At 43.4% G+C, this 12,563-nt stretch overlaps 1 protein-coding gene across 6 annotated transcripts in view; it reads left to right on the forward strand.

The window, feature by feature from the left end:
• The first annotated feature begins 317 nt into the window (after positions 1-317).
• The window catches only part of LOC146861665 (uncharacterized), a 313,510-nt gene continuing 301,264 nt past the window's right edge, over positions 318-12,563 (forward strand). For 3 of the 6 annotated variants that reach the window (XM_085646017.1, XM_085646018.1, XM_085646019.1), the window contains exon 1: positions 399-620. In XM_085646017.1, coding sequence (XP_085502143.1) covers positions 600-620 — 21 coding nt within the window. In that variant the 5' untranslated portion in view covers positions 399-599. Of the gene's footprint in view, positions 621-12,563 lie in introns of all 6 variants that reach the window. The other 3 variants (XM_085646020.1, XM_085646021.1, XM_085646016.1) reach the window with 2 other exon arrangements.

Consider the following 12,563-nt stretch of genomic DNA (forward strand, 5'->3'; position numbering starts at 1 on the left):
TCTCCTTTTCTTGTTCGTTCATTTCCCATTGAATTGTCGCCTTTGTCTCACCACTTCCCAGCATAAATACACACTTTTTACCTTTTCTGAGGCGGACAACGCATGATATAGTCAGAGGTAAACGTCAGGGAATACAAACCGAAACCGCACATCAGAGACCTGTCTTTTGTGATCCTATAAGAGAAGAGAAGGGTGTGTTTGCGAAGCTTCTCACGTGTTTTACATTTTCAGCAGCAACCAATGGACTGCAGGCTTTCAGCCAGTCCGAGCAGGCCCGTTTTATGAGGCTTCTTAATGCGCAAGTCTTCATGGCTAGTGTTTCTGTCTTGAGATAGCTTAGCGAGAGAGATGTGAGTTTACTGCTTGGTGACCTCTGTCTCCCTACTGAGCACGCTATTGGGGTTGTATAGGCGCATGGCTTGAAGGTCTGCGGCTGCCTATGGTTTATTTTTGTAGCGGTAGAAATATTTAGAGTTTATCCGTAGACTCAGGGGAGAGGCCTTACCTACATGAGATTTCAAACAGGCATCCTTTCTCGCAAGTTATTACGCATACCCTGAACAGTAATCTCAGCCGCAGCAACGCACATCAACAGAACCATGCGGGAGGATTCAGATACGGTGAGCCTTGGTTTAAGCGGTCTACAAGCAGGTAGCCCTTTAGCGTCCCTCATCCCATACTCTCCATCTCAGGTTCTTCCCGAAACACTCCACACACCCCTGCTTGTGATGAGGTTGAGTATTCTCGTACACTGCCTATACTCTCCGCCTCACATCACCCGCCCTTAGACGAGCTTCTGCTGGGCGCCAACTTGGAGGGCACAGGCTTGTAAGTAGGTACATTTGTTTCAGATACGTAGGGGACAACTTTGTGTTTATTTGCACCCTCTTGTTTTCTCTTTTATTGTGTTAGGATGCGAGGCCCTCAGCCCTTTTTAAGTCTGTAGGTAAATGGGAGGAAATATGATGGGGTGTTTATTACCTGGCCATTAGGGGCAGTGAAAACTGTTCAGTCTGTCGCTGTGGCGACGGAATACTCATTCATCCAAAATCTAAATCAACCCCTTGGTGGTCGCCATGATGTACTTTTGTCACAAAAACTTGTCAGAGGAAAAGTTTCTACCCCCATATATGACATGTTTGTGTGCTGTACAGCTTGTGCCTTGGTTTGAGTGCTTGGAATTGTGGGCCATAACATTGACTGACACTCCTGAGTCAGTGAGGGTGGTGACCATCGTCCCTTATCTGTATATATCGCTATGGTTATCGGTTGAGCCATCCCCCCCCGAATTGTTTATGTATGACGTGAAGATGTCCCCTTCTTCCACATCAAAATCACTACGAGCTATCAACATGCAAATTGATTCTTCTTGTTTCTCGGTTCTTAATAAGATGATCCGTAATGATGAGAATGTGAACACTCATACTGTTTGACCCCACCCTCGTCCTCTACTTTCTCAGATTCATGCGAATTGATTCATTTTCCTGTGCGTAGAGCATGACTTTCCTTAGGTGGGATATTTCAGGGGCAGGTGAGGTTTCTTGCACCACTTCCTGCAGGGCTGGCTTTAGAGTTGGTGGCACCCAGTGCGACAATGTTTGTTGGCGCCCTGTTGTATTCTTCCCCTCCCTTGGTACGTTCCTTCCACTCCCGCTCCCTTTGAAATACCCTTAGAATGTTGGTTTGAAGGCAGCCTTGGAATTTTGACAAGGTGGCCTGTCATATGTTTCCTAGCGACAGCAAGCTGAGGGTGCTTTCTTCTTGTATCATAAATAAACTACTTTAAGACTTACCTGCTTGGAGTTTATTTACTACAATTTTGGCGACGAGTTACGGGATGCTGTGACAGGGACAGCGCTTCACCCTCCCCTGTGTCTTTTTCATCTTGCTGGTCGCATGTTGGAACTTCTTCGGAGCTGAGCCTTGCTGGTGGTTTTCGTGATCGGACAACTTGAACTGGACTCCTCTCATGTTGTGAGGTTTCTCTATCAGATTGTGGAAGATGTCCGGTGGAACCAGCTATTGCCTTCATCGTTGTTCTGTGCTCCTGTAGATCGTGACCTGCCTTCACAAGTTTAAGGGGGTGGACGGCGTGTCTCCTGTAGCTCCTCAGGTACTTTAGATTATTCTGACGCTTTGCTGGATATAAGGAATTACTTGACGGGGGAGAGCCCATTAATGTGGCGTTCTCTTGCCAGCTTTGCTTTTCATCTGCCGTGTTTCACGCTTCGCTCTGGTCACGCTGAGACATTTTGTAGTCTGTTAGTTGGTGACCGCCTTCCTCTGGCACGGTTCACGGCTTGGTTGGAGTTCTTAAGTGGCTGAAGTATCTTGGGAGATTCCTTGCTCTTCCGTGTTTCCAGTCAAGGGCGGAGCGATCCGTGTTTTGAAGTCACCGGACGAAGCTCGTTTCTTCACACAGCGAGTGGACGTCACTTCGTTCCAGGCATACGTTCATGTGTGGAGCGGGAAGTTCCTAGATCTCGACGCTCGCTTCTTCTTCATCTTTCAACGTTTGTGGAAACACCGGAGGTTATCAGCGAGCGTCTTGTGTGTGCTCACAAAGACTCACGTTTTTTTTTTATCTTGTCTCCGCTGTAACGAGGAATCTTATTTGGTGAAACCTACGTTTTCTGCTGCCTCTCAGCGTTTTTCAACGGAAGTACTGCCTCCTTTGACTAGTCTGTTTTTCATAGTTTGTAACTTTCACAGTCATAAAAAGAGGACTGTTGCAATCCAATATTCAGGGTTTTAGCAGACCTTCAGGGATACTTGTTTTTGCTTTGTTTTTTTTTCAAGTGACATTTCACTTGGTCTGATTTCAATTTTGTATCATTAGTATTGCTCTTATTTTTTGTTATTCTCTGTGGTTCATATTGTTTGCACTTCATTGTTGACTGGTTTTAGTGCAGTGCTGTACTTTATATACAATTGACAAGAATGGCTGGTGCAGGCATGAGTCAGCCACCCCCCTTTTGGAAGGAGTTAGGTGAGCCAGATATACCCTGGAGGAGGTGGGAAGGTATTTTCAAATCTTACCTTCTAGCCATAGGGGGTGGTAATTTTTCTAATGTAAGGAAACAACATATACTGTTGCACAATTTGGGTATTCAGGGAAGAAAAGTTTTTGAGGATATAACCGGGAGACTAGTGGATGAGGAACCTTTGGAGGAGGAAGCTGGTGTTGATGTTTATGAATACAAATTAAGAAATTTTGAGGAACATTTCAGAGTTAAAGTGGTTTTTGAAAGACCTAAATTCTTCAAAAGATGCCAAAGGAAGGATGAGAAGGTTTCCTCTTATTGTAGCTGTGTCGAGAGGTATGTCTGCAACTTGTGAATTTGGTGCGCTGACAGACTCCCTTATCAGGGACCAATTAGTCAGGTGCACAAATGATGGGAAGGTTCAAGAGGAATTATTGACTACGAATCCTGACCTTAATGAAGCTATTAGTATAGCAAAGGGATTGGAACATACTGCGCTATGTATGAGAGAGATGAAAATTGCTGAGGGGTCAAAGGAGAAGAGTGAATCTAAGGCGTCCAATGGTGAGGAAGCTGTTTGCAGAGTTGGTAGTAAAAACAGAGAAGTGCCTAGCAAAAAATTGGAAAATGTACAGTGTTTCAGATGTGGTAGCCATAATCACTTGGCAAGTAACTGGAAATGCCCTGCTAGGAACATAATATGTAGAAAATGTAATAAGTGGGGTCATTTTTCGAAAGTTTGTAAAGCTTTTAGTCCCAATGTACATGTTATTGAACAGCAGGAGGTAGAGAATGATGGGGGAAAAACTTTTATCTTTCAAATTGAGGAAGAGAGTATGGAGGAGAAAACTCAGTATCCTACATGTGAAATTAGTCTTGATGGTGAAAAATTCATGGTCTACGCTGACTCATGTTCCACTTCTACCCTAGTGGAAAAGAGAGTTTTCAATGAGAAATTTTCTAAACATAACATCAAGTTAGAAAATGCTGATATAAATCCTTCAGGATACAATAGAGAGCTGATTCCCTTAGAAGGCATGGTGATAATGAGAATCTCTTTTAAAAACAGACACCCAATGGGGAAGGTTTATATTACCAAACAGGGCTCGAGTCTTTTAGGATGGAAAAATCAGAAAGAATTAGGGATTACTTTGATTCCCAAGGGTTAGTGACAATCTCACTAGAGAATTTCCTGAAGTTTTTAATGAAAAATTGGGTTTGTCGAAAAATTATATGCATAAAATTGTTCTCAACGAAGGTTCCGTCCCTGTTACTCACAAAACACATTCCATACCGTTGCTAATGAGAGAACCCTTCAGATTAGAATTGAAGAAACTGGTCAACCAAGGAGTCATCCAAGAAAGAGTCATCCAAGAAATTGATAGTTCTACATGGCACCCATTGTAATCCCAACCAAGGACAAGGGACAGAGTATTAGACTATGTGTGGACTTGAGAGCCTTGAATGCCAATATAGTAGTTGATAGACATCCTTTGCCGAGGATCCATGAGATGGTTAGCACTCTTCAAGGGGCTAAGTTTTTCATTGTACTCAATTTTTCCTCAGCATATTATCAGATTAAGTTACATCCAGAATCACAACCTTTGACAGCATTCACCACCCCTTTTGGCAAATTAAAATTTTTGAGGATGCCTTTTGGGTTGGCGTCTGTAGCCTCAGTATTTCAAAGAGCAATGCAACATGTTCTTAAAGATTGCCCCAAGACATTATGTTTTCAGGACGATATTTTGATCTATGGTTCAAGTGATTAAGAACACAATGTTAATGCTAGTTTCGTTCTCAAGAAACTAAGAGAAGTGGGGTTCACCACTAAAGAAAGCAAATGTAAGCTGGGCGTTACATCAGTTGATTACCTAGGTCACACTATCTCAGAGGAAGGCATTAAGCCTAAGATAGATCTCGTTGAAGCTGTGAGAAAGGCACCCACTCCAACGAGTAAAGAGGAAATTCTGTCTTTTTTAGGTTTGGCTGAATATATGGCTAAGTACATAAGAAATGTTGCCATGCTTGCACAACCCCTCCGAGACCTTGTAAAGAAAGACTCCACGTTCAGTTGGGGCAAAGATCAATTGGTAGCCTTTGAAAGCATCAAAGAAGGTATCATGTCCGCCCCATTCATTGGTAATTTTGATGTTGATAAAGACACTATCATTTCCACGGATGCCAGTGGGAGAGGAATAGGAGCCACCCTATCGCAAAGATCAGATGACAGAGTAAAGGTGGTGGCTTTTGCTTCTAGATCTCTGTCTAAGGCGGAGTCAAATTACTCAACTGTAGAAAAGGAGGCGTTAGCTGTGTTTTGGGCAATAAAACACTTCAGTTTCTATGTTTGTGGCCTACCTTTCGAAGTTTGTACTGATCACAAACCCTTATTGTCATTGTTCACTAAAAAGGACATTGAAAACATGACTCCTCGCATTGCAAAATGGGTAATGGGTCTTCAAGGATTCAATTTCAAAATGGTTCATGTTCCAGGTCAACTGTTGCTGACTTTTTATCTAGAGCACCAATGGTAACAGAAAGAGAGGAAGCTTCTGTGACTGAATGGGTTCTAGAGGTAAAGCTCCCTGCAGTAACTAAAGAGCAATGGAACGATTACATGGAGCAGAATGATATCATCAGCAAAGTTAAGAAACATGTAGCAAATGGATGGCCCAATAAGGTCAAAGATCTTCATGAAAATATACAACCTTACTGGAATGTAAGACATGACTTGTCAATTGAAGGGAATTTGCTTCTCAAGTCAGGGAAAATTGTTCCGCCAGAGGGGTTGAGAAATCAAATTATTGATCTCGCACATGAAGGACATTTAGGGAGGAGTCTACGCAAGGCAAGATTAAGATCTGAATATTGGTTTCACCGCAAGGATCAGTTAATGGAAGATAAAGTGAGGGACTGTTATGCTTGTGAGATGAGCGATAAATCCAGAAGTACCAGGCGTTCTCCTCTCAATCCTGTTGACATTCCTAAGTCTCCTTGGGACGAATTGGGTTTTGACATCACTGGTCCCATACGTGCAAGGGGACGACAGGACTGGTACCTCCTAGTTCTCATTGACTACTACTCGGACTGGATTTCATACAAATTTGTAAATTACATTAACACAAAACCCCTAATTGAGTTTTTGAGTGAAGTGTTTTCCAAAGAAGGTATCCCCTCCAAAATAATTACTGATAACGGAGTGCAGTTGGTTTCGGAGGAAATGAAGGAGTTTCTAAAGGACATGTCCATTGCCCACATTTGCACTCCTTTGTATTGTCCTAAGGTTAATGGTAAAGTGGAAAGGGCTAATCGCATGATTAAAGAGTGCATTCAACTGGCTGTTAAGTCGGGGAAACCCATTGAGTCAGCCATTAGAGATATGCTTTGGTCATACCATACTACACCTAGTCTCACCACTGCTCATAACGCCTTTTGAACTTTTGAGGGGGAGGAAAGCGGGCTCTAAGTTGTCTTCCAACTGGCTGTGCCATAAAGATAAGGTTGTGGTCAATCGGGAAGAGTTTTGGAAGAGGGTGGAATCCAGACAAAAGAAGTACAAGGAATGGTATGATAAGAAATGGGGAGTGAAGGACAGGTTTCTCAGTCCGGGTCAAAATGTTTTCATCAGAAAGGTAAAGGCGACAAATATTATTCTCCTGAGAAAATAAGAGAGGTTAAAAAAAATGTGGTCATTATGGAAGATGGGAGAAAATGGAGCATGGACCGTGTTGCCATAAGACCCAAAGTAGGGGGACACTGGGAGAACAGAATGCCCCTTGCCCAGTGCGCCAGGCCTGATGAGGTTCAAATAAGAAAAGGATCCAGACTCAGAAACCCTCCTGCTTGGCATGATGAGTACAGAATGGTCTGAGCATTAACTCGATGTTTCTTAAGGTTTTTCTTTTTTAGCTCTTTGTGCCAAAGTCAATGTTGTCATATTTCACTTTTTCCACATTTCTTCTTTTTCTTTATCTGTTTTTTTCTCTATCCTCTCCTCCACTTCACCCTGCTGTTTGACAGTTCTCCTCCACTCCACTCCTTCCCTCTCTTTCTTTTATCCTTTTCTTCCTTCTTTCTCTTTCTGTCTCGCTTTCTCTTCATTTTATCTCTTTTCCTTTCCTCTGTTCTCTTCTCTTCTCTTCTTTTCCTTCAGGGAGGAAGATGTGTTGTATTCTTCCCCTCCCTTGGTACGTTCCTTCCACCCCAGCCCCCCTTCCCTTTGGTATACAATTAGAATGTTGGTTTGAAGGCAGCCTTGGAATGTTGACAAGGTAGCCTGTCATATGTTTCCTAGCGACCGCAAGCTGAGGGTGCTTTCTTCTTGTATCATAAGTAAACTACTTAAAGACTTACCTGCTTGGAGTTTCTTTACTACACGCCCCCCAATGACCACCTCCACCACAGATTCACTCGCTACCAACCTTTAACGGTGCCCAAGTCTCCATAACCATTCTCTCTCAGATGCATATATAGCACCACTCATACCAGTGTAGGGTGTCAAGGCACTTTACATCACAAACACATTACACAGAGACAATCAATCATACGTGTGTAACTCAGTGTTTATAATAATAAACAAGTTTTTAAAGCGTATGGTTACACTAGCTGTTGTGTTTACATTCTTAGTGTGTTCTTAGTTCTTAATTCTGTATGATGACAGCTTAGTGTTCTTAGTAGAACGTGTTAGGTCATTACGGAATGTATCTTTTGTATTGTTAGACAGTTACTAGACTTGAGGAGGACTGTTTGTATGCTGGTCTGCTCTTCGAGTTATTAAAGGACATTGCTACCTTTATCCTGATTCCTGCATCTTCATTACACTAGCTAGTGTGTCCCTGCGCTGCGGCAGATTAGACCATGTTTGGGCAGTGCAGAGAAAGAGAGGGAGAGATTAGACGTGAGGGCTTAAAGATGGAAAGAGCCAGGTCTTTAGTTTTTTTCCAGAAAATTGTCTCCGAAGATTCCAGCCGGAGCCCCGAAGGGAGTTTATTCCAGTGTTTGGCCGCTAGAAAACGGAAGGAGCGGCCACCCATCCTTGCTCTTCTGATAATCGAGATGCTAACCTGCCCTGTCCCACTTGATCTGAATTGGCGGATGGAGAGTAGGGGGCGAGTAGGTTATGCAGATAGCTGGGCCCTTTCTCTGAAGAACGGGGTGGCTGACTCACAGGGCTTTAAAAATAATTTGTTCCCTTACCGGAAGCCAGTGAAGGGAAGCGAGGGAGCTCTCCTGGGTAACATTAGAACAAGACGAGCTGCTGCATTCTAAATGCGTTGGAGTCTTTGCACACATTTGAAATTTGCTCCCAAATAGAGGGTGTTCCCATAATCCACGCGTGACGTCACCAGAGCGTGGACCATAGTTTTCCTCGCTGTAACAGGAAATACATCAAGGGTCTTCCGAAGTCCTCGTAGTACCCCAAAACATTTTCTCACCACTCGCCTGGTGTGGTTCTCGAAGGATAATTTAGGAAATGTTACATTAGACAGAGGACTACAAAGTGTAGGAGTCACATGTCATCAATACTGGTAGGCAGTAGTTTAATAGTCTAGAGAAACACAAACCCTGAGTTTAAAAAGGAACCCCATAGTTGGGTGTTCTCTTTAATAATGAGAATAGATTTCTGCCCAAATTAATCCTTTGCAACATTAATCTTTGCTCAAATCTATACTTTGCAGCATGCATACAGTTCTTTGATAAAAGTTAATAGTTCAGTACAATTACAAAGTGCATAGAATGTAAATAGGTCAGTGGGATACTGCTGTTAAAAGAGACATCATTTTGTTACTTGCAATTTATAAGTGCAAATCCTATATTAGGATTTTAACTTATAAAATGCTAGTAACAAAATGTTGTTTCTTTTAAAAGCAGTAACCTACTAACCTATTTACATTCTATGCACTTGGAAATCTTCTTGGTGTTTGTTTTCTGCAACAGGCATATTAACCCTTTTCACTACTTTATAATGAGTCAAAACCCTAATTAAACAAAACTCCGATCTCTGTTGAGGAAGAACATTAATCACAGGATTCATCCTGACATTTTTTGTTGCTCGGAAATTGCTGGAGGAAATGAACGCAGCAGCAGGTGCTTTAAAATAATAATAAACTTGCAAACACGGTGACCCTCGTAAGCCAGAGCCGGCCCTGACTTCCTGCATATGTTGGTGGTGGGCTTTTCTCTTCTTGTATTCGTGGTGCTTTGTCTGGGCCCTGATAAAATAAACACTTTCGTTAGGGCTGTTTCTATTTGCTCTACTCATCTGTTTGAGAACCTGTGGGCTCTGACTAATATGAGCATGGCAACCGGCTTCATATTTGGTTCTCTTCTTAACAATGAGGATGTGCTCTCTTGAATTATCTGTGCTCGGATCTCCTTTGGTGGGTTGTCTTGAGTGCATGTACTGGCTAGTTTGGGAAGCTTTATTGAAAAGGTCAGTTAATCACATTGCTTTTTTGAAGTTTGAACTTCCCATAGTTGGGGTTTAATTAAGGGTTGAAGTAGGTTTTGAGGGCTTCTATGCCTGCATCATAATTAGGGCTCCCGGTTTTATGGTATTTATTTTTAAAACATTTCCATCTGTATTTATCCATATTTATTTTCTGTTTTGCGTATAAATGAAGTTGTAAAACTGCACATTTCCATATCTATTTAACTGATCGACGCGCACTCATACTTTAATGTCTCTTGTGTTTTAACTATTTAAGCTGCCAAATATTACATAACCATATATCCACTGGAAAATACTAGCATTATACGACAAATGTTTATTGCCACGGCCGTTATTTAAAGCAATTTCATCCTGTTTTTTTAAAATTTCCCATGATGTCCATTTGCTCAGCTGTTGGGCTATAATTCATAAAAGACAGTGCAGAGAGTCACTTAAAAAGCAACCCAATTTTCTGTCTTGATCCACTTTTAAAAATAAATGCAGGCAGAAAACACATTGTTTTCTGTCTGCCTTTATCTGTAAAAATCCGTAAAAATGGAAAACATTGAGCCTTAATCATAATCATGTTCACCTCCGGTGTTGGGCAAAGTTACTCTCCTGCAAAGTTAGGCAGCAGTGCCACCAGTCTCACAGGTGACTCGGAAGTAATTGTTTAATCTTCCGAGCCATGCTTTCCAGCTGAATGTTGCAGTGGCTGGGTCTCTCAATTCACGGAAAAGTGACAGAGTAGCCATTGACGAATGTTATCATCTATGGCTGGGATCCTATGTGGTTTTTGTTGCTGAGGCTCCATCATCTGTTTTTTTTGAGTCCGTTTCCCTTCTTTTTTGGTCATCCTCCATAGTTATCATCTTTTGCGCTCATTTACGCTCGCCTCTTTCCCCTTGTGTTTTGTGGGTGCTCTGTCGCGCACTACTTCTCTTTTCCCTATTTTTTTTTTGGAATCCTCTTTTTTCTTTTCTCTTGAAACGGTCCCCTTTTTTATGCTATTAAATTCCTTTCGTTTCTTTCTCTGCCCAAACGTTTCTACTGTTGCTGTTTCAAATTGAAGGCAGACCTATGGTGCTTTGTAGGAGGTGCTGGAGCACTGGAGCAGCTCTTTTTACTGGCTGTTGGTGCCATTGCTGCTGCACAGGTTGATGATCCACAGTGCCCTGTGAGCCTATCCTCCTTGCCACTGTAAGGACCGGCACATTGTGACCTGCAGAGACCATGGCGAGTGCAAAGTAACCGACATACACAAAATGATCATATGCTGGAGCAAAGCCCACAATCAGTGTTGGCTCCCTTTATTTATGACCTTGGCCGCAAGGTGTATGTGACATGGGTTGTGTTCCTCATAGTGGCTGGGTGGCTCACTGCACAATTGCAGACTGGGTTTGTGTAGGTCTTTGGTACTTTGTAGGGATGGACAGTTCTGTATAATTGTATAAAGGCCACGGCCGAAGTCGCTCCAGATCAAAGTTGAAAGCGAGTACCTGCTCCTGAAGAAGTTCCTATGCCAGATCTTCCTTGCAGTCAGTGTCTTCAGTTAAGTCAAAGAAGAAAAATAAGAAGTCTAACATGACTCTGCCTCTTCCCACCACTCTCAAGAGAAGTCGCGGGGACATCACTAACCTTCACGTCTCGCACCAATCCCCATCAGAGCCGATTCCATCCTGATCCAATGCATCCAGAATTCCCAGGCCCATTGCTGATGTCCCAGCAGCTCGAGGGCTGTAGAGGGGCCATGCTGTGCATCTTTGGTATGCTTCCGGCTTCCTCTAGTGCACCTTCAAGCCCCAAGGATCTGCAGGGACACCCAGTTGGGTTATTGCCAGCAGGTTAGTCCTCGGTACCGTCTGGGCCCCGCTTTCAGGTTGTATACCAGCTTTTTGACCGGTGTCGAAATCAGCACTGGTTCCTCGACTGACACCGGTGACGCTGGAGGAAGGCCAGCAACCCATCGTGGTGTCCATATCTGAACTGGCATAAACTCGACTGAGGCAAAAAGAACAATTGATGGACAGAATGCAGAACAATGTCATACATTCACCCCAGTACAGAGATCTGGGCCTATATATATCGTTTTTTGCTCCCCATGCCCTTCCAGTTTGAACCCAGTCATATGCAAATCAGTCTTGACCCTACACCCAATGGGAACAGTCCAGCCCAAACTGCCAGGCCAGGTCCTCCCTGGACTGTAAACAAGCATCCTAGGACCGGTTTTGGGGTTTCACCCCTCATCAGTCAGGATAGCTTGACTCCAGTGGCATGCAGAGCATGGGACCCACATCATGAGGCACAGGGTCAAGACAGATTTGCATATGGCTAGGTCTAAACTGGGGTGGCATGGTGAGCAAAAGAACTATGGATTTAACCCAGATCTATTGACTGGGGGAGAATGTTTGATTTGCTCTGCATTCCGTCCATCATCAGTGTGTCGTTTGCTTATAAACTCGACTGAGGCCATGATGTGCTACAGTCTCAACAGAATCCATCTGACTCGGATTTGATCCCACTGAGCTCAGTCAATCACAAACATTGCACCAACGTATTGGCTTGGATTCTGACCAGAGCCAGCCTTTTGAAGATGACCGTAATGGCGATGGGGAAGAGTTTACCTCACCCTATGATAAATTCAATTGGCACATGGACCTCAAGGATGGCAGTGGGCTGGGCACCTCACCTGGTACTGGGCTATTTTCCCCATTGGCCAACAACAATTGTTAGTTGCTACAGTTATTTGAAAAACTGCTGAGGTCCTTGACACCCCCCCACCCCCTCCTTCCCAATATGTATGAGAAAACAAATGTGTCGACAGAGATCCTACAGCCTGGCCAGGCACAGACCAAACCTCTTTTGCGCTTCAATTAAGCTCTGACTGACAATCTGCTGGACACTTTTGCAAAACAATATTCTGGTCCCTGAGTTAACAAACCTGTCGCCTGCCCCCATTCACCTGTTCCAGGAGACCCAGACTTCTTAAAACAGCATTTAGCTGCTAAACGTCTGGTGGTACAGGCATCCACCAGCAAAGTGAACAATAACACCTTTCCCCCATGCCCCCCTGACGTAGTTAAAACGAATGGCTACATTTGCCAAACATATGTTCTGCTTAGCCAGCCTTGCCTTGAGGTCGGTGA

This window comes from Triturus cristatus, chromosome 3_1, assembly GCF_964204655.1.
Source record: "Triturus cristatus chromosome 3_1, aTriCri1.1, whole genome shotgun sequence".
In the NCBI taxonomy this organism is placed as follows: Eukaryota; Metazoa; Chordata; class Amphibia; order Caudata; family Salamandridae; genus Triturus; species Triturus cristatus.